This window comes from Diplotaxodon limnothrissa, linkage group LG16, assembly GCF_057381915.1.
Source record: "Diplotaxodon limnothrissa isolate DT_005_m linkage group LG16, D_limnothrissa_male_GT1.1, whole genome shotgun sequence".
Lineage (NCBI taxonomy): Eukaryota > Metazoa > Chordata > Actinopteri > Cichliformes > Cichlidae > Diplotaxodon > Diplotaxodon limnothrissa.
This window is the reverse complement of record NC_140611.1, coordinates 7,339,301-7,361,611: the sequence shown is the minus strand read 5'-3', so window position 1 is coordinate 7,361,611 and position 22,311 is coordinate 7,339,301. Positions and strand designations below refer to the sequence as shown.

Genomic DNA, 22,311 nt, shown 5'->3' with positions numbered 1-22,311 from the left:
GGGCGGAAAGCGAACTACTCAAAGCCCCAGATTCACCCTATAGGCTATCATTTTATTTATAATTTTATTTTGGGAGCTTCATTAATGTCAACATTGCCTGTCAAGTTGCACCATTAAAATATCCAAAAATTGAAGGTGTGGTGTTTAACAGATGTGCCTTAGAAAAAAAAAGGCCCCAGGTTTGATCACAGGAAACCCCTTTGGGCTTACCTCAGGAAGGGCTTCCGGTATAAGGACAAAAAAAGAGAGTCCCCAGTCAAAACATGTCGAGCGACCCCTTGTGAATAAAGGAGCCGACGTTTTATTTTCAAATGAATGGGTTGGTTTATTGGCCCCTTAAAAAAAATCTGTGTTTAATCGAGTTATCATAAAGGTCGTTTGTGCTGTGGGGGTGGTTCGCTTCAAGCACATTCTGCCCACAAAAGAGTTATTTTTATGTCATATACTCTGTTAATTTTAGAGGTTTAGAGTTATTTAGATCTGTTGTGAAACTGTTCATTCAAACGCCCACCGCTGCAACAGGTTTTGTTCATCCCGGGCAACCTACAGTTAACCTTAAGCCAAGGATCCAGCAGATTGTTTGATAAAACAAGTACAAAGCGCAATCGCAGTCTGCAGTGACACAGAACAGGAGCGAAACTTTGCGTGGTTCAGTTTCAACCCACACTGTGGGAGTGTCAGAGAGCGTGGGTTTTAATGGAAGCAGGTGTGAAGTGCACCTGCCGGTGGATCTGTCGGGATAATATATCCTATATTATCTCTCTATGTGTTCCTTATTACACATTTCCAGTGTTTATCATCCAGGTCCTATACAGGATACAGGATACATTACAAGTCCTATAACATAAAAAGCTGTTTTCCACTCCACTGACAGTCTTTCAGTGTGTCACTTTTCACAGAAACTCTTTTTTTACAGACCTGAGGGCTGTTTCACGCGAAGGTCCAATCACAGAACGGTCACTGGCTCACTACCGGAACTGGCGGAAGGGAAAGTTGGTGAAATGCGGAACAGGACAAAATAAAGTGAAGAGCTCTCACTCTGACCCCGTTTTTCACAAACTGTGCGCTTTTTTTTAAACTTATTAATCAAAGTACAAGTGTTATAGCTGTGTAAGTTACTAACAAACCACAACTACTTTCCAGCTTTTACCTGACCACCATTCACAAGTTAGACTCTGCAGAACACGTTACAGTCATTTTCACTTATTTATTAGCTCTTTGGCTCAAAATCTGCTGCGGCTGATCTCAGTAAATCTAAGTTTCCTCTCTCATGTGGAAACTTATGCAACAATTGGCAGATGTGGTTAAAAGAGTTGCAGGAGAGCCAAAGATCAAATCCAAAGCAGACTGTTTTCATAAGAATCTACTGTAGCGGGTTAATTTATTATTTTTAAATTACAGTAAGTTTTTCCTGTTGAAATTGTTGAATGTTGAAATTTGACATTATTTTATATTAAATATTGAAGTTACATGGCACAGCTGGCTAAATAAAGGTGGGAGGTGAGTTTAATTCTGTTAAACTGTTTTTATTGTTTCTTTGACTGGATCGTGTGAGTTTGAAGAGGAAAACATGTGACTGAGAATATTCTGCATAATAATGGTTTTTCTTTTTTTTAAAGCAACATTTTGGCTGTGGCTATAGTGGCTAAGTTCAAAATTATTCCACAAACGTCACATCGACAGCTGCACATTAACAAATACTCTAAAGCAGGGATGTCACACTCATTTTACATCATGGCACACATACAGCTCAGTTTGAGCTGAAGTGAAAAATTTAAAAAAGTAGTGCAGTTTCAACAGTACATCTCAGTTTTTCTACATGATAAAAAAAAATGCTGCTCTTGAAGCTAAATGAAAGAAATCTGTCAGTTTGGCTCTTTCGGCTTAAATTGTAATAAATAAATGTGTAAAATTACACCAAAGGTTCTGGTAACTAATTCCTGTAAATATAAAACAGTTTCTAAAAAAGTTTCTGTTAATTCACAGAAATTATTATTATTGTTACTTTTTTAAACTTTGTTTTTGTTTTTGTTTTTTTCAAAAAAACAAACAGAAAACTACAGAAATGTCTATAGTAGAAAAAAAGCTGGACATTCTGTGTCATTTGTTTTTCTATGAATTATTTACCTTGTGTAGTGTGAATGACCATGAGAGGGTCTTTATGAGTAGGAAAAGCTGTAAAATCTGTGAAAATACAATTAAAAGTAAAAATATCTATGCTCTCCTTCTTTCTTCCAAAGCCATCCAATGGGCCGGATTAGGGTCTGTCCCGGGCCCATTCTGGCCCACGGGCCTTCTGTTTGACACCCCTGCTCTAAAAAGACCACTGTGGTCCATGAGTTATATTTTTATGTTGTTTCATTTTCAATCGTAACCGCTCCGCTCTGTATGTAAAGCTACGGGAAGTCGATTCAGCCACCGAGTGAGTCATCGTCTCTTATAGGCGATCTGTGAGTCGTGTGTACAGCTGCTGTGTGTCTGGTGTGTGGGAGCAGACGCGGGGCGAGGAAGTCCGAAACCTGCAGCTGTCAGGAGCGCAGGATGGCCATGGATAAAGCCGAAAACCCGCCGCTGTAGGAGCGATCGGGCCACCCCCGAGCCGAAAAACAGGCAGGTAAAGTTTATACTTCCCCTCTGTTGCAGAGACCGAGTCGGCAGAGGGCTCACTCCGGTCCCTCCCTGTTAGAAGAAATGTGGCTAAACCCCGATGAAGTTCTGCTCAAAAATGTGCTGAAACTCTGGGTGACCGAGAGGAGCAACGACTTCTTCCTGCTGCAGAGGAGGAGAGGCCACGGCGAGTCCAACAGCAGGATCACAGGTAAACAATAAAACAGTCAGCTACTGGAGCAACAACACCAAACAAAGGGGAGGCCATGCTGCCAGCACAGGCACACACACAGGGAGAGGGACAGGTAAAAGCACGGGTGTGTGGCAGATAAAACAGGTACAAGCATGGACAAAGAATGGCAACAGGCGGGGTCACAGGTAAACAACTGGGTGTCCAAAGAAGGGGTGTGTTCAGGACGGTTCTCTACAAAGAAAGATCAGTGTACACGTAGATCTGTTAAATCAAAGTTCAGCACATGCCTGGATTATAGCAGCCACGAGCAATCAGAAATGCCCCCGAGCCGCATACCTGTAACTCACACCTGCTCAAACTCTGCATCCTCTGAAGGGGACGTTAAACTACACCCACGAAACGTGCGGTTAACTCATGTTTACCACCAGACCACAAACGCATCCATTTAAAACAGAGCACTTGTGTTACATTCGGACAAAGACAAATGCCTCACAAGACTCTCACAAATCGCACGAACTGCGATCTGTGAGAGTCTTGTGCACGAACTTGTGAATCAGACTTAACCTGTCAAACAGTGAAAGGACAGAAAAGAAACTGGGGCAAACAAACAAACTGATTCTGATGTATGATTCTTTCTTACGTGATTTTTTTTTTTTTATCCGAGCATTTGCTAAATGTCTTTGCTATAAAACATAAAACACACGTTTGTTTCAGTGTTTGTCAGTATTGTACAGATCACAGTTGGATAACCCATTTCCTGCTATTCCTGGCGCAGTATTCTTTGAATTCTTGTGGTGACAATAACCATAAACATCACAAGAGCATTGTTGGCTGTTTTTAAAATTTCTTTTTTTATTGGACTTGTGTTCTAACCTGTTATGAAAAATTCCCCAAACAAAAGCCAGCTGAATTTGAACTCTGACCTATCACTGTAATTTCCTGTAGGAAACAGGCTTTGTTATGCTGTAGGGTCCTATTGTGTTAGCTGTTACAGAGGTGGCATCGTGCTGCTGTGACACTGCTGTCCTTTCTATTCTTTAGTGATTTTTCTATAAATTTCTGACCCCACACTTGTTGCAGCGGCTGCAGCTTGGCCTGTTTTCTGCCTCCTCCGTCTGGTTTCCTCTGTGTGTGTATTGCGTCTGTGTAACAGGCTTTGCAGGCGCACTGGACGCTTTTTTTTTTTTACATTAGTTGATGTTAATTACATTAAAGCGAGCATGTGCCTCATCCACTGTCTCCTTTTTACGATCTGTCTTCTTGCTTGTGGAGCTCTTCTCATAAAACGGAATAAGTGGGACTTCCTGGCTGGAGTTTACTTTGTGTTTGTTCCTGCTGTTCCCATAGAGAGAAGACAGAGGGTCAAAGGGTCAAGTCCTGCTCTCACGTCGTTTACCATTAACTAATTCAGGAACTGTAGAAAAAAAGCCACGCGGCAGAGTCTGTTTAGTGGCTCAGATTGGATTTGCTTCATGTTTCCACCTATTAATTAAATAGAAAGGCGAGTTGTGCATGTGGTCTCAGAACTCAGCTGTACAAACGCACTCTTCTGCTCTTATCACCGGTGACTACACTCTTCCAGCTGGATTTCTGAGAAGGGCTGGGTAACATCTGCAGCTGATCAGCCCGTTCACATGTTTCTATTTCAAACTAATGCCTCTCTCGTGTTGTTTTTAGTGTTTCCTCATCCGATCAGCGAGCCTCAGTTCACCACTCCAGCCTGAGCACAAGAAAATGATGTCCCGTTTATTAATTTTGATGCATTCAAGAGCAGACAGAGATCACGGCGTCGTGGATGTGAAAGCAGACGTCTGTTTTGCTTTGCTGCGAGCCTCCTAAAGGTCGCCTGCAGTCATCATGTCTCCACAGCAGTATTCCCCTACAATGTGACCGTTAGCAGAGAGAGGCAATGATTCACCGTGGCTCCGTTTTATTTTCTGGAAGCTTCACCAGTGTAAACCCCGTCTGGGTTTGTGGTGACAGATGGATAGTTTTGTGTTGCCAGGCTGCCGGATTTGCAGCTTCAGGCAGGTCAAGTTTGAAGCTAAGATGTGGTTTACATTTGGCTGATCGTCAGAGCTGTCTGCTGGAAAAGACTTATCTTTATATTTCTACCCCCTCATCTGCTGAGCGTTTCACCAATATGGGCTCTAAAGGGCTCATGAGCTGATGTGCGGCCTGAATTTGATTATTATTAATCAATTAACATAAAAACAACATCGTTTCTGAATGTTTCTCATGTCCATTGAAATACTTTGTGGATTTATGACTCTCTTTGGCACAGTCATGCGGCCTCATGGCAGGTTTTACAGGCTGACAAGCCTGAAGTTGTTGAACTATACTGAACCTCTTATAAGCAAGCATGCGAGTTCCTTTTCTGTTCATGCAGATTTGTTTTTGTGTCTGCGTGTGTGTACCAAACCAGAGAAGACACTGCTAAACACAGAGATAGAGATCTGGTTGCCCTCATCTTTTTCAGTCATAGCTTTGAAAAGCAGGGCTGTGCTCAGCTCGGGTGGGCTGATCTCACTGATAATGGCGTCTTTGAAAGATAAAAATTCTTTAATAGATTAAAGCAAAGCTGGGTTGTAAAACGTGAAAGTACCTTAAGGGGAAAAGTCCCAAACTTTGTCTTCTAATAAACCTTTTAAAAGTATTAGAGAAAAGTTAGACTAAGGGGCTTTGGGGTACTATGAGCCAGACATATTGGATTTGATGGCTGTGTTGACCTATTACAAATGAAATGCATCCATTTGGTCCTAGTTGCTGAAAGTGTCATTTTTAATGTCGACTGTCCTTAGTTGACTATGGTTAAGTGCGCCTGCAGGCCTGCAGAGAGGATGTGGCTACACAGCTCTGTGCGTATCTTATCACGATCAATACTTTGCATTAGTCCCTGTATCCAGAGGTCAAGAGGTGCGATTTCCATACGTGTTATTTTGGTTATAGTATTCTAAATGGGTTTGATAGCCATTAGTGTGGGTTGTTGAAAATGTGAAACCTTAAGGAACCTATTTTTTTTATTATGTTTCAAACTCTTATGATGGGTGTGGTACTGCTCCTGAAGCAATTCAAACTTATAACCCAGTTTTTCATACAAACCAGGTTCTGTGAGTCTTTATTTTTATTGCATTGTCATTATCTATTTTCAAATTGAAGAATGTGTGTAGCTACTCTCTAAGACCTCTGGAGTTCTCTTAGGTCATTTGCTATGTTTATAATGGCGATTAAGCTATCACTTTCTTATTTATCATAATGATTTTATTGTTTTCTACTCTTTCAAAGTTTGATGGACTTCTTGATTTCAAGTCAGAATATTGTCTGCCTCAGTGTGTGCTTTTTGCACAGAGGAAATACAGAATAAAAGTGGCACCAAGAGTGTAGTTATTTGGAGAGCATGATGCAGATTAGCTATGGTTCAGGAAGATGAAAACCTGATGACAGTAGCCCTATTGAGACCCGATGAAAGCTTCAGGCAGGACGTGGAACCATGTGTGCCTGGTCTGTTTCTATTTGCCTGACGACTGCAATGCACGGAGTCATTCAAATTTATGAGGGTTCGGGGCTCAATTTTAGCTTCAAGAACATCTGTGGAGTTGATTGCAACTGTGGAGATGCAGATTTCCTGCCGGATTTTGGTATTAAAACTGAACTGAGCAACTGTTTCAGTCGTCTGCTGAAGAGATGGGTGGATATTACATGCCTGATTACATTCGAAGTCCCTCTGTTTTTAAATGAGACTCATCAAAACCGTAATAAGGTTGGCTTCGACCTCTCTGCTGTGCTGGATGTGTCTTAAGTGGTAGTTTTTGCTGCTCTATTTGTCTCTTTATTGTGATTATGCCTTTGAGGGAAGCTAATCTGCATGCTGCCTGAAAAGTTTCCATTGGAACCAACTACGGTTTCCTCATCATCTGAGCCATATTTTATAATAGGCAAACACGTGTAGTGCTTCTCATAGACAGCAGACATGATAGGCTTTATGATAACTCATCTAAAGCATACTAGCGGAATTAAAATCAACAAAATATTGGAGTTAAAAGCAGTACCAGAATTTAAAAATATGCAGTGCATGCAGTAATGTGCAAATGTTTTAAACCGTCCCTCATTTTTCTAGAAAAATGAGAAATGGGTGGAGTGATCATTGAAACACATGGGAACACAGTATATAAGGTAAAAACAGAGTTTGTACACATGCAACTCTTCGATAGACTTTCTTGAATTTTCTTTAAGTAGTCTTCAAAGCTCTTCTTTAGACGTTGGCTGCCTTTTGTTCAGTTCTCTGCTTCAATAATGTTGAGGTCCAGACTGTGGGGAGGCCCATTGTGTGTTTTTCTGCACACTGCACTGTCAGTGTGTTCGGGATCATCGTCATGCTGATAATGAAGCTCTTGGCAGTCAGTTTTTTTCCAGATTGATGCTTTCAAACTTTAAGTTGGTTCTTTGCCAAGTTGTTTGTCACGTGTATACACAACATTTGTTCATCCTTTGTGTTAAATGCCCTTTTTGCATTTGAATGATTAATCCATAAGGTCAGCATTAAACGGATTAAGAAACAAGCAAAAAAAAACCCAAAACAAAACAACTTCCCTCCTGAAAAGGGTCAGGCAGAATGACTGGACTGAAAATAAGTTAAAAGCAGCAAATATCCAAAGAAAAACTTTAAAAGACCTTTAGAAAGCTTTGAGAACTATTGCTCAAGAAGAACATTTTTAAGAAAGAGGGGTGGCTCAAGACTTCTACACCATGCTGTACAAGCAGAGCAAGTGCAGGCACATTACTAAAAGGCTGTGCAAACATATAGGTCATTTGATGGCTTTTGAAAGACTCCATGGGAAAAGGCATTAATTGCTCTGGTGCTAATACTGAACTGACAGAAGTTGGCCAAAAAAGATGAAAATGCTACATTTTCATCATTAATATTACCAATGTTAATGATTATCAAGAAATAAAAAAATAAAACCCTTTGTAATTCTAAAATAAAACAAAAATATAAATTAAAGGAAAGTGGATGGAGTGAAATCATGCGATGGAAAACCGTCAGTTAGGCTTATTGTGTATCCTGAAATTGGACACTGAAAAGTCCCTGCCATATGCAGTGAGTGTAATCTGAGATAAAGACCAGAGATGTATAAAACTCACCAGTCTTGTCCTCTTGGTGTTGGAAACAGCCTCTCTGGATGTTTCCAGTTTCTCCTTCTGTCATGCAGAAGTGAAATATTGCTGTCTGTTCGAGAGCTCTTCAACCCCGTCTCACTCCGCTGACAGGGAGACTGAAGAGTGGCATTAGTACACTTGTGAGATTGTGTTTTTCTGGTTGTTGTAGTTGAGGTTTATGTGATATTCAGTGATTATTTAAGCAATAGATGTGTTAGATCTTCTCAGCGTGTATGTGTCCATCACCTGCTGCTTCACTGCTGTGAGAGTTTAAAAGGCTGCAGACAGTATTTGAGCTCTTTCGCTATTTCTTATGTCCACTGATGGCTACTTTGGGGTTCATTATGGCTGCAGCAGGTTGCAGTATTTTTGCTAAATAATTCAGAGATAAGAACAAAATATTAACACTCACCAGGAAATGACTTTTCACACGGCAGAATTCCCACTGATTACTGATTGTCTGTGCTTTGCCATCTCTGCAGGGCTCCTGGTGGGGGCGCTTGACAATGTTCTGGACTCCACTGCCAGGGTCACTCCCTTTCGCATCCTCCTCCAAGTTCCCGGCTCCCAGGTCAGCTGGATCATTGCCAGTGGTGAGCTGAACCCTTATGCCTTTTTTTTGTTTTGTTTTCATCTGTGTGCCTGTTGTGATCTGCAGCCTTGGGAGATTCCTGCATACTCGGTTGCCTTACCTTGACTCATTTGACCGGCCGGAGATGTTAAATTCTCTCATTCTTTGCTTTCATCAGGAGCTGCCATAGAAGAGGTGAACAAGCACTGGGACTGGCTGCTCCACAACCTGCTTCACTCTCTGTCTGTGTTTGAGAACAAGGAGGATGTTGCCAGCTTCGTCAAAGGAAAAGTCAAGGTCTGTAAATTGCCGGCATAGTCATAAAAACTCAGAGAGGATGAGTTTTAGATTGAAAGATGTGATTTTCTCAAAGATTTTTAAATGATGTGGTTGTGAGCCCATTTAAAAGTAGGCTGAAGTAATGACTCCAGCTTTTGTCTTCTGCAGGGCCTTATCGCCGAGGAGGTTCAGGGACGCCAGGCGGCCCAGGAGGATGACCCGGGGAAGTTCAGGGAGGCGCTCCGGAAGTTTGAGGTTCACTTTGGCCTCCCCTCGTCAGAGAAACTGGTGACGTACTACTCCTGCTGCTGCTGGAAGGGCCGGGTGCCTCGGCAGGGCTTTCTCTACCTCAGCATCAACCACATGGCCTTCTACTCCTTCCTGCTGGGGAAGGAAGGTCTGTACTCCAAAGTGAGAGCTCTCATTTTCGATCTAAAAGACTGCACTTGTTCATCAAATTGGTAATAACGGTACTCAGACTTTGGCATTTGGAGAAACTCACATTCTCTTTTAACAGTATTAGAAAAGCTTGCTGTGTAAACTATAGTGAGTGCGAGGTGGCTCTAAGCTCATACACTCAGTGGGATTTTATTCTCTTCTTCCTTCCCCCTTCAGTCAAGTTTGTGATTCCCTGGGCAGAGGTAACACGGTTGGAGCGGGTCTCCACCGCTTTAATGCCGGAGGCAATTCGGGTCACCACACGGCAGCGGCAAAGGGAGTTCTCCATGTTCTTGAACCTGGACGAGGCATTCGGAGTCATAGGTCAGCTGGCTGACATTGCCCTGAGGCGGCTGCTGGACAGCAAAGGCCTAGAGCTGGACCGAGTGCTGCAGCAGCCCGCACGCATCACCAAAAGGTCAGTGCCGGTTCAGGTGTGTGCTAACAATACAAACAGACAGTGAGTTTCTTAATGTGAGATTAAGCAACATTAGGAATAAAACAAAGTTATCCACAGAAAGAAGTTCAAACCTTTGCTCACTTCACTCTAATCCTCCCAAAAAGTTAGCAAAGAACTCATGTTGAATACCTGTGGTAAACACTGTTGCTGTACTGCTTTTTTAGTCAGGTCCTTGTAGATCGGGGTGGGCAACTCCAGGCCTCAAGGGCCGCTGTCCTGCAGGTTTTAGATCTCACCCTGGGTCAACACACCTGAATTACACGATTAGTTCGTTACCAAGCCTCTGGAGAACTTCAGGACATGTTGAAGAGGTCATTTAACCATTTGAATCAGCTGTGTTGGATCAAGGACACATCTAAAATCTGCATGATACCAGCCCTCGAGGCCTGGAATTGCCCACCCCTGTTGTAGATCCTTTCAGGCACGAGTCATTCAAATATTGCAATTATGCTTCTCTCATAAGCCTTTGGTGAGTCAGCCTGAAACTCACTACTTCCCTTTTTACACACAGCAGTATTACTATGTAGATTCCTGCCTGTGCTAACCCACTGAGTCAGGAACTCGGTTACTCGCTTCACTCACAGTCTCACTGCTTTGCTAGTCCAGCATGAAGGCTGCTGAGCTCAAAGCATCACAGAGCCCACGCAGATCTGCTCAGTATGATGGAGCAAGCGGAAAATTTAAGCTAACACAGCCTCCCTGACACACCTGCTCGGGATGCTGCAGTATTAACAGTATTACTGAAGAATAAGAAATAAGTAGGTTTTATTGGGTAAAAATAATGGAATTAAAAACAAAAGTCTGCTTAGGCGTTAGGTTTCATTGTGTTCTCAGCCTCACAGAGCTGCCGTTTCACAGCACAAGTTCAGTATCACAGGAACAGTGTGACACAGCTCCACTCCTGTAGCACTGCTGGTGCAGCGGTTTTTGTGGTGGGTGTGTGCATGTGTGTGTTTGTGTGCGTGCATGGCAGGGGGCAGCTTTCCAAAGCAACAACAAACATGGCGACAGAAGTTGTGCCGTGTTCTTTTGTGTATCTGTGTTGTTGTGTTTTTTTGTAATGCAGGCATACACTTTGTTTATTTTTCTAAAAAAAGAAAGAAAGAAACAAAACCCAAACAAACCTCAAAACCATTACAGGAAGTCAGGTTCAAAGCTTTATCTAAAAAAAAAAAAGTGATGTGGTGTGTTATCCCGACTGGATAACACACCACATCACAGTAGTTGCTTTATATGTGTGTGTCCATGCATGTGTTTGAAGAAGAAGAGGAGGAAGGAATAGAGCTTGAAAGTACAGAGGGTCCAGAACGGGCAGGATGATGAATAGCAAAAGAGGAACTGAACGTGTGGTGATGAGACTGAAATCACAAGTGGCAGATGAAGGCAGCCAAATTCACAAAGAGAAAAAGAAATGGGACTTCCCATGGACGTTAGTATTAACATACTTCTTTGCTGGGATCCTCTCTTCCTCATTCATAGCCCACTCATAAAAACATCTGCAGTAATTCAGTTTCTATTCTATTTGGACTCTTTCTATATATATTATGAGAGGTCACATAAATCTGCACGCCAGTCGCTGTGCTGTGTTTCACATTTGAATGGTAAAAATGGTAAATGGCCTGTATTTATATAGCGCTTTATTAGTCCCTAAGGACTCCAAAGCGCTTTACATATCCAGTCATCCACCCATTCACACACACATTCACACACTGGTGATGGCAGCTACATTGTCGCCACAGCCACCCTGGGGCGCACTGACAGAGGCGAGGCTGCCGGACACTGGCGCCACCGGGCCCTCTGACCACCACCAGTAGGCAACGGGTGAAGTGTCTTGCCCAAGGACACAACGGCCGAGACTGTCCAAGCTGGGGCTCGAACCAGCAACCTTCCGATTACAAGGCGAACTCCCAACTCTTGAGCCACGATCGCCCCTAATGCACATGACTAATGCACATGTCTCAGGATGTGAGAAGTAAGCCTCTAAACATCCAAATAACAGGGCAGAATGTTAAAAATGATGCTCGCGCTTTAAACAAATGTAGTGTAAAGTGAAAGGATTGTGTTATAGCATATATACAGACAACGAACAGTTATTGTCTGTTGCATTTTAGTCGTGCTGAGGGGTCTTCTTTTTCAGATGGGAAATAAAAACATTTGGGTCAAAATAGAGGACAAAGAGCTGTGTTTAAAATTGAATTGATCTCCTCAGGGCACAACCAGCCTGTCTCTTGGCAGTTTAGAGGTTGGAGGCAGAAACTCACTTCAAATCTGTTTTGCATCTTCAAGAAGAAAGCCTACGTTTCTGCGAAAGGAGTTAAAAAGCAAAAATAGATTTCTTGCTTTTGCGAAAGGGTGACCAGACATCCCTGAAATACAACGCAAGCGCTCTCACCGCAGCTCTGAGGTCGGTTTGTTTTACCGACCAGATGGAGGTGCTTGTCACTGAAGCGTGGAAGTGTAAGACGAGTCTCCTACAGACACATGTTCGATAGACCTGCTTCACACCAACATCTTTAACGTGGAAGAGCACAGTCGAATTTGAATTTCGGATTTTCTTTAATCCACACAGGGTCAAAAGTACACAGACAGCCTCTAACATACGTGGCGCTGAAGGTTCTACAATGTCTTTTAACTTCACAAGGCTGAAGCCTATTAATTTCTCATTGGTGAAGTCACTATTGACAAGTTATTCAAGCTTGACCGAAACTTGCAGCTGCCCACATGGACAAGCCAAATGAATTCTGGGGAAAGTTTTGTGGTCAAATGAGACAAAGATTGAGCTATTTGGCCACAGAAAATGTGTTTGTGCCACCACATGTGGAGCATGGTGGTGGTAGCATCATTCACTGGGGCTGTTGTTGCTACCCGTGGTCCTTGTGCACAAGGTGGATAGAATAATGCAGAAGGAGGACTTCCTCCCAATTATTTAACTTCAACAGCTAGACGGTTGAAACTTGGACACAGTTTAGTGTTGAAGTATGACAGTGATACCTAACATGCATCAAAACTGGTTTTTGAACTGACACAGTGGGCTAACGTTAATTTCGATGCTTCAGGAATGGGTTTCCTGGCCTGTCCAGTCATTACACTCTGCAAAAAGAACAGTTCAAAGAAATCATTAAAATTACAACCACATTCATGATGAGTATATTTAAAATTCTGGCCTCAACTGTTCTGTTATATTTATTTACAGAGCCTTAAGTGATGTGATTTGTCATGTCTGTCATTGGTAAATGCAGCTTAAATAGAAAACATGAAGAGCATTTGCACTGGGAAAGGATAAACGGTGAGGAAACAAGGGCGCTTCTCTTGTCTTGGAAAATTATAGGGTGGGATTGAAAGCTCTGCAATAAACTCTGCCGAGCAGCACTGCACTTAAGTGTTCTATTCTTGCACTGCAGTCGATTATCACGCACATAGCAAGGCCGTGCTACAGCTCCTCTTTGTCTTCGTTTAATGTGACGTTGACACAGTCGTGCATCATTGAGCGCAGCGCGTTTGTTCAGTGTTGAGCGTCACTGTTGCTGTTGCCGTTCACTGGCACAGCTTCTGTACTCCATTTCAAACAGCTGATACGGTTTTGGTATTTTGGAAGCTGTTAATATACAAGTTTAAGGGCTTTAAGGACCAGAGCTTTATTCTGTAGAGATTTATCTGTTTGCCAGAAATGTGAAGATTTGATTTCCCAGCCAGACTAAGAACTGTTTATATGTCCCTGTGTGTAGTTTTAGTGAAAGTGAATGAGACGTAAATATTTTTTGTCCTTTTGGACCCGTTTCCTCACTGACTGAAGTTTTTGTAATGTCATTTGCTTTTGCTTTCACTCCCCCACCTGTCTCAAACTGCCTCATTGTCTGACTCTTTCTCTAACGATCTCCCCCTCCCAGGATCCTAGAGGAGCAGGCTATTAGGGAATATGTTCTGGCTCTGTTTCGACTCCCACGGAGTGAAAACCTCTATGAGGTGGCCTCCTGTTCAGTTTGGACACCACACGCCCGCTGCCACACAGCCGGGACTCTCTACACCACCGACAGTTATCTGTGTTTCTCCAGCCGAGAGGAAGGCAACCTCATCCTGCTCATACCCCTCTCAGAGGTACAGTACTTGCCATTTAGCACATTATTAGAGCTATTACATACTTCCCTCTCTGACATTTATAACTGTGGCCTGCAGATGGCTCTCATAAAGTACAAAAGTTCAAGTTAAATCTTTAAGTGTCTCATAAAACAATAAACATAATGGACAGCAATCCAGGTTAAAATGCATTGTAAATGCAGCCATGTGGCTAATTAAAAGACTGCAGGTGTCTACAGGAGGTGACAGAAGGCCCAAAAACCTTTGGTCCCATGTCATGTGATACAGTTAGTCGTGACTACCTGAACATAAATGCACTTGTTAATGAAAAGTCTGGCTTCATCTTTGCTGTCCCTATAAGACAGCTTTCACAGGGAGTCTTTGTTTATTCTGTCTGCTGTGGTTAACCGGTAACATGTGGACTGATTTCATGTGGTTGATCACGTGGCGCCCTGCAGAAGGAAATGAAAACACACTGTATACACTTTGTTAGCTCTGTCAGGAATGTAAAGGAAGTGGCTTTAGTAGCACTTGTCTCTTTGACACAAATTAACAGCCAGATTGCAAACTGTAAAAAAAACATGAAGGTGAAAAAGACAAACTTTAAGCATTTTGGGGGAATTCAGTCTTTTAGATCCTAGTTTGTAATAAAGTCTTTGCAGTTCATTGTGAAAGGAAGAGAGTATCAATTCAATTCAATTCAATTTTATTTATATAGCGCCAAATCACAACAAAAGTCGCCTCAAGGCGCTTCATAGATACAGAGAAAAACCCAACAATCATATGACCCCCTATGAGCAAGCACTTTGGCGACAGTGGGAAGGAAAAACTCCCTTTTAACAGGAAGAAACCTCCGGCAGAACCAGGCTCAGGGAGGGGCGGGGCCATCTGCTGCGACCGGTTGGGATGAGAATTAGCCGGTGGTTCAATCTGTTCAGTCATTCATACTTTCTAATCCTGTGTTTTCTATTGAAGCATTGTCTTTCACAAACCTAACCTACCCCTCTGCTCCTCCTGATTCTGCATACTTCGTACGTGGCTGCAGTGTTGTTAGTAATTTCAGCCTCTTGGATTCCCACTTTTGAAGATGTTTCTCTTCTTTCGATTCCAGCTTGAGCAGCAGGAGCCAGTCTGCATTCCTGCTCTGTTTTTGCACAAAGAACAACTGTGTGTGTGTTATGATGCGTTACCACTTCTTTTGGCCATTTTTGTCACCAGGTTTTGTCCATAGAGAAAGCAGACAGCACCAGCGCGCTGCCCAACCCTGTCATAGTGAGTATTCGGACTAAAAAGGCCTTCCAGCTGATTGAGCTGAACGACAGAGACGAGCTGGTTGAGAACATGAACTCCAGACTTCGAGCGCTGCAGTGGAAACGGTCCATGTTCCGCAGCAGGAAAGAGGGCAAGAGGAGCGTGGTGAGTGGGATGTTTAATTGGGTGGGACCTGCCATTTATACGGATAATGGAAAATGAAACAATGCAACAACACAACAGAAAGAACTAGTCAGTAATGTTCAGTACACTGGGTTGTTACCAAAATCATAAAGACAAACGGTTGCTAGAAGCACTTTATGATGTTCTCTCTAATCAAAGTTAAAATGCCATATGTGGAACTGGAAACATTTCCTGTATGACGGCTAAGGGAAGTACTGCAAGCACTGTTCAGCTCTAATTTCAAAGGGATCCAGTCAGAGAAATATTGTTTGTAATTACTGACGTTTCTTTTGTTCCTCACATTTTCCACAGAGCTCCCCAACACCTTACTACACCTTCTATTATGACACTGGGTACTCTGATGAAGAAGAGATAGAGGAGCATGTCCTGCGCAACACTGTCAACAGTGAAGCTCTCATGACGGCCTTCCACCAAAATCAACCAGGAACCAACGGCAACAAGGTGGGAGGAGTCTGAGACACTGTTCATCTAAACCTGTAACTTGATATATAAATAACCAATCGAATGAATTCAGAGTCACTTCAGATCTGATTTAAAAGGCTCGTCTCTCCCTAAGAGTTAGAAAAGAACAATATCCATCAGCTGAATGTAGTAAGTCAGGATCAGGAAATGTGTGTATTTGTGTCAGAGCACGAATCAGGTGAAGGAGCGGCTGTGGGAGGATCATTTCTCTGAGTTCGGACGTGGCGTCCACATGTTTCGCACAGAGAAGATCCAAAAGCTTGTGGCCATGGGGATACCAGAGTCACTGCGAGGGGAGCTGTGGATGATATTTTCAGGTATATAAATATATATGTGTATACAGTTGTGGTAATAAGTTTACATAGCCTGGAAGAAGTTATGCTTTTTTGTTTGTTTTGTCCATTTTTCAGAAATAATGATAATACAAAAACGTTACTTTCACTCACGGTCAGTAGTTGGGTTAAATCATTTATGCACAGCTCTGTTTTCCCTTTTTAAATCATAAAGACAACAGAAACAAGACCCTGATCAAAAGTTTACATACCCTGGAAGTTTTGGCTTGATAGCATAGGACCACGCAGATAGCATCAATATCACTGAGCTACTGTAAAGAGAACAGGAAGTAGAGGCATTTTGCATTTTGTATGGACAGCTTTATCATCTGAGAAAATAAAGTACCTCATCCATAACTACCACAAAAGACTTCAAACTGTCATCAATGTTAGAGGAGGGAAAACACTATAAGAACTATTTCAAATATCTTAATAACAGACCGCTGCACACGGTCTGTGCTGCACAAGTGAAGCATCGTGTTGGTTCAAGGAGGCCATGCACTCTTCTGATACCCATCAACACGTCAAATTAGCAGAAGTTAATTAGGCTGTTTTAGCCTGCACGCAATTGTGGCACATCTGCAAAACTGGAACATATTTCCTACATGCTATGTGAAAATTGGGGTGTGTATACATATACATACCCCAATGTTTCAATTTTTGTATTGAAAATTATGCAGTTTAATGTGTCATTGTACTCTGAAATAAAAGCAATTGGAGTTAAAAAAGAAATCATGGAATTAATTTATTGACCAAAATGTAATCTAAACTTTTGACTCATCAAAGTCGCCACCTTTGGCAGATATAACTGCCGTGGTGTTCTTTCTACAACAGGAATATTGTTCAGAAAGTTCCTCTCATATCTGTCGCAGATGTTCTCATTGATGTGCGGCACTTGTAGGTTGCTTTGCTTCCCCTCTTGTGTCCAGTTCATCCCAAACCAGCTCGATGGGGTTTAAGTGCTGTCTGCTCCATGTTTTCAAGCTTATCATCTTGTACTTTTTACCAGAGGTAATTCTGGCCTAGCTTGGACTCATGTTTTGGGTCATTATCTTGCTTTCGGATGAACCCCTGCCCAACTAGGCTCATACCAGAGGGTATTGCATGGCGCTGCAGAACGCTGTGGTTAATTATGAGCGATACACTGATGTATCTGCTGAGTAAAAACACAGATGTGGTAGGCCAGCACACACAAAACAAGAAGACACACTTTGAGATTAAATCTAAGTCTCACTGTGGTCCTGGCCCCAGCAGGCAATGAATCACTGTAAGGGTCCCCACAAGTATGGAATTACAGGTGTGTGTGTGTCTGTGTTTAAACCCAACCTGGGCTTCACATCCTCTTCTCTGCATCTGTTGTTCCTCAGGCAATGGCACTCTTTCAGTCAGTCAGATTTTATTTTGGTGTGTGGTCTGTTCCTCTGCTCATTCTCACTTCCTTTTATCCAAACATAGTTCCTGTGTGCCGCAAAGAATAACTAAAAATGAAACCAATCGAAGGTAAAAGGCACAGGTGTGCAGAATAATTTTAACCTGGGATTTTTCTTATAGCATATATATATATCGTTGGGGAACAAAACTGGGTAGCAGGTCATTCTCCGTTCTCTAATTCCTGTGTGGTTTGTGCAGATGCATCCTCTGACCTAGGGTCCCATGAGGGCTACTACGCCAGCTTGGTGCAGAAATCAATGGGCCATAACAACCTGGCCACAGAGGAGATCGAACGGGACCTGCACCGCTCACTGCCAGACCATCCCGCTTTCCAAAACCCAACGGGCATTGCTGCACTCAGGCGCGTCCTCACTGCGTATGCTCACCGCAACCCAAAGATCGGATACTGTCAGGTAAGCAGCAGTATTAGTCATTTTTGTAATGGTGGCACTTATAGTGTAATACTAGAACCACTCATGTGATTCAAGTGTTCATCCTGACTTTAAGATGCATGTGTGAATTTTGCTTTCTCTCTCACTAGTCTATGAACATCCTGGCATCGGTGCTGCTGCTGTATGCTAAAGAGGAAGATGCCTTCTGGCTGCTGGTGGCCGTGTGTGAAAGAATGCTGCCCGACTACTTCAATCGCAGGGTCATAGGTAAAGAGCCCAGAAGCTTTATTTGCTTGCAGCCACGCTTTTAAAAAAAGCACATAAGTGGTTACTGTGTTGCTGCTGTTACTGTGGTGCATGTACCGTTTCTGAGACAGGCTTTCAGAATAGGCATTATTTCCTGTGTTTGTAAAGGTGTTTATTTTTGCCCTGCGTGTTGCATTTGTAGCAATTTCCTTTTCCTTTTAATGTCCACATGTTTGTGGGCGTCACTTATTTTTGAAAGAACAGTGATTGTGGTCTGAGACTCTGTAGAAGCATAGATTCACAACATTACTTAAAAAAAAAATTAAAGTAAACAGTTTCCACGTTTCAAAAGAGGCAAAAAATCCCCACAAAAACCATTGATATATTTATTCTGGCAACAACCTGCCTCTAGTTAAAACACGGAAACCACATTAACATTACTTATCTTTACAGAACACAGCAGCTATTTAGCAAAGAGAAGTAAAGCCTTACTATAAAAATCTTTTGTGGAACTGCAGAATAGCACAGACTGAATAGCATGTTTATGCTGCCATCTTGTGGTCAGAATGATGAAAAAGCCATATATTAAGGAAAAATGGGCATCAAACAGGTCAGACTTATGAGAATCATAACACGTCTTGAATATATTTAACTTGGAGAAAAATTTGGACAGGCTTACATCCAAGGCCGTTCTTTGCCCCAACACTGTCTGACTCCACCGCCCTCTCCTGCAGGCGCTCAGGTGGACCAGTCTGTGTTCGAGGAGCTCATCAGGGAGCGTCTGCCAGAGCTGGCTGAACAGATTCCAGACCTTTCCACCCTCTCCTCTGTGTCCCTGTCTTGGTTCCTCACCCTGTTCCTGAGCGTCCTGCCGTTCCACAGCGCCGTCTGCGTGGTCGACTGCTTCTTCTTCCACGGAATCAAAGCCATCTTCCAGCTTGGTCTGGCTGTGCTGGAGGCCAATGCTGCGGAGCTTTCGTCCAGCACAGATGACGGGCAGGCGCTTATGATTCTCACAGGGTAGGTTTGCAGCTTGCTGGTAAAGCAAAACTCAAAGCATTGTGCCACTGATTGACATGAATGCTTTGTGCTTTTGTCTGCATTGTATGGTTTATAATTGTATGTGCACGGGTGGAATTTAACACCTCGTTGGCTTTCCTATGATTCCCAGTTTTCTGGACCAGGTTGGAAATGTAGAGTGCCCCGGTTTTCCGTCCTCCTCGCCTGCTGCAGAGGAAACTAGCTGCAGTGTCGCTAAGAGGCACACAAACATCACTGACCTCATCAATGACTCCTATATCGTAAGAGATGCACATTTTTTGCCTGATATTTGCCTTAAATAATTAGTTTGTGCACATTGTGCACCAGCTCCTTTACTTGTTTTCTTTCGCTTCCTTTTGTTAGATAAGTGAGCTTTTCACCTCTGGCTTATTCAACTACATTTTCACCCTTCTTCATAATCCTCATTTAGTCATCACAGTTCATGAGATATCTTTCATGCTGTGCTCTCTGACCTCAGAAATTCGGAGACCTGACAGTGCGGCAGATTGAGCAGCTCCGCTGTCGGCACAGAATCCAGGTGCTCCAGGCACACGAAGACACCACCAAAGAAAATGCGGTGAGAAGACTGACACAGAATCTCAAACATCTTTAAAGCTGCTCAAAAGAAGCTTGAAGGACACAACAGTATTACACATACCCAGCTCTCAGCTGTTTACAATGCTCCCTTTTTTTTATGCGCCTTTACAGTTGAGACTGGTGTCGCCAGATGTTTCCATCCCTGCAGAGAACTTGGCCGACATCTACGATCTCTTCAAGGTTATTTTCCTTCCTTGCTGGCAGACTAATTGATGTGCGAAAGAGACCTTAAATCATTTTGTTTTCCTCTGTCCTCCTCCTCCCTGCAGACGGAGCACTTCATCACTCTGTACTGGGGGGACAGCAGCGCGGCGGCGGCGGCAGAGGCAGCAGCGTGGCACTACTGTGACTCGAATCGCTCCTTTATAGAACGGCAGTATCGGCTGGACCGACCTCAGTTTAAAAGCCTGTACGGGCTGCTGGTGCCGTGGCCCGATGTCTCCAACCAGCACACCGACACGCTGGCCAACCGCACCTTCACCCTCCTGGACCAGGACTGCGACAACCTGGTCACCTTTAGAGACTTTGCCAGCTGGCTGGGTAGGTAGAGGGAGGACAGGCGGGGAAATGGAAAATGCATAAAGCTGAAATAAAAAGAAGTTTCACTTTGCTCTGTCTCCTCATGTTTTTTCTGTTTTTTTTTCCAGACACGCTGTACTTTGGGGAGCTGAATGAGAAAATAAGGCTGCTTTACTGCCTTCACATCCCTCCAGGTTATTCATTATGTGAATACGATGACGAGTTATTGAGCTCTACTCTCATGTCGGCGATTTATTGATTCCTTTTGCGTTTGTTCGCATCTGCAGCTCTGACAGAAACTGAAGATGACCCCTCGGTTATGAAGAGCCCCCTGCTGTCCACAAACAGACCTCTCTATGTTAATCTGCCCCCTCGTCAGTGCAAACACGCTCCCTCGTCACGTTATTGCACTTATCAGGGGGATTTACTTGTGAGGCTGAAGAACTCTCTCTCTTGTTGTTTTAGGTGATGACAGTGAAGTGACAGATTACCAGGATCAGCTGAAGCAGATGCTCCAGGATCTGGCCACAGAGAAGGAGAAAGATGTGGAGAAGCCTCTGCCTCTCATGAACCAGGTATAGGAGTCGCATGCTCTCACCTTTCTTGTGTAAATTCAGAGTTTTGTTGTTTTTTTGTTTTTTTTAGATGTATGAAAAAAGTCAGATTTCTGACAAAAAGTCAAGACAAAAATATGTATTCTGCGTTAAATAATCAGACAAACATGCAGAAGTTTGTTGATTAACTCTCTTTGTTCCTTCTTGTGCAGTCGGAGTTCATCCAGTTCTGTAAAACGCTCTACAGCATGTTCCACCCGGAGGAGAACGAGCTCTTCCAGGCTATCGCCACAGTCACCAGTCTCGTGCTGCAGATCGGCGAGGTCGGCCATCGCGGTAAAATCGCCGGATCAGAGGCCAACAGCCAGGAGGGCTTGACGGCGGCGGGCGGGGTCGACGCCCGCAGAGGCAGCAGGAGTTCGGCGACAGCGGACAACGAGTGGACGGTGAGCTACGCTCAGATCCTGGCCTCACTGCTCACGGAGCAGGCGCTGGTGAACTTCTTCGAGAAGCCTCTGGATTTGTCGGCCAAGATCACACAAGCCAAGGAGAGTCAGTATCAACAGCGGGCGGGTTTGCTCACTCTGCAGCGAGCGAGCAGCTGACTCGAACGTGAACAGCAGGCTGCGAGCTGCAGCAGTGTCGTGTGATGCTGAAGAGCCTTAATGTAACCTGTGATATTTGTCGTGCTGATAACACGACTGCTGGGTTTCTTTCTAAGCCCTCAAACTGCTCTGACCTCTGACTGAGGACAGAAAGATGTTTTCTGTGAACATTTTTGAGAAGAAAAATGTTCCGGCCAATTCCAGTGGTTGACTCACTGGATCCGGGCATACGATTTTTCATTTAGTCCATTCTGGGCCATGGGAAACTTTACTTATTACCTTCTTGTGTCACCAAAAGGATGCCTGCAGCTCAGCTGTGTTTCAGTCCAATGATTTGTCACCACTTTGTTGTGTTTTAAAGTGTTTACTGGCTGTGAAGATAACGCTCTACGCTTCGTCTCACTCACTTTCTCATCAGAAATCTGCCTTATTTAAGTTTTACCTGTAAACCTTGCGATCAATGATTCAGCATTAAGGACAAATCTAGCATATGTACGGATAGTGTTTTTTTTTTAATGACTAATTTTATTACTTCTATTTCGTTAACATTAAATGTTTTCGAACACACGCTCTCTGATTAAAGATATTTTTGAAAGCTTTTTCAGAATACTGGAAAAATAAATCAGCGTTTAATGAAAGCAGGAAAAAAGATGACACATTTTAAATAAAAATGTTGGAGGAAAATCACTTCTGTTTTCACTTCTTATTAAGCAAAATTAGACTGGCAGCAGCAGGATTCACATCATTGTTCAGCCTCAGACTTTTATTTATTTTTTTAAAATGTTTTCAGTGTTGGGAGATTATTGGTTCACTGCCGTGCTTTGCCTTTCACCCAATAGTGCTGGATTTTTTATAACTACAAAAATGTTTATCAGCCCATAAAAATAAATCCAAGTTT

General features: G+C 43.1%; 1 protein-coding gene across 1 annotated transcript; it reads left to right on the top strand.

The window, feature by feature from the left end:
* Window positions 1-2,507: 2,507 nt before the first annotated feature.
* On the top strand, window positions 2,508-21,977 carry tbc1d8 (TBC1 domain family member 8). The gene is made up of 20 exons (XM_085375015.1): window positions 2,508-2,818; window positions 8,440-8,550; window positions 8,707-8,825; window positions 8,976-9,204; window positions 9,423-9,663; window positions 13,593-13,800; window positions 14,998-15,195; window positions 15,526-15,675; window positions 15,863-16,013; window positions 17,658-17,872; window positions 18,001-18,118; window positions 18,832-19,117; window positions 19,269-19,398; window positions 19,617-19,715; window positions 19,847-19,915; window positions 20,005-20,275; window positions 20,383-20,448; window positions 20,542-20,628; window positions 20,720-20,829; window positions 21,021-21,977. The coding sequence occupies exons 1-20, from the start codon at window positions 2,692-2,694 to the stop codon at window positions 21,411-21,413; spliced, it is 3,378 nt and encodes a 1,125-aa protein (XP_085231141.1). The 5' UTR covers window positions 2,508-2,691; the 3' UTR covers window positions 21,414-21,977.
* The last annotated feature ends 334 nt before the right edge of the window (window positions 21,978-22,311 follow it).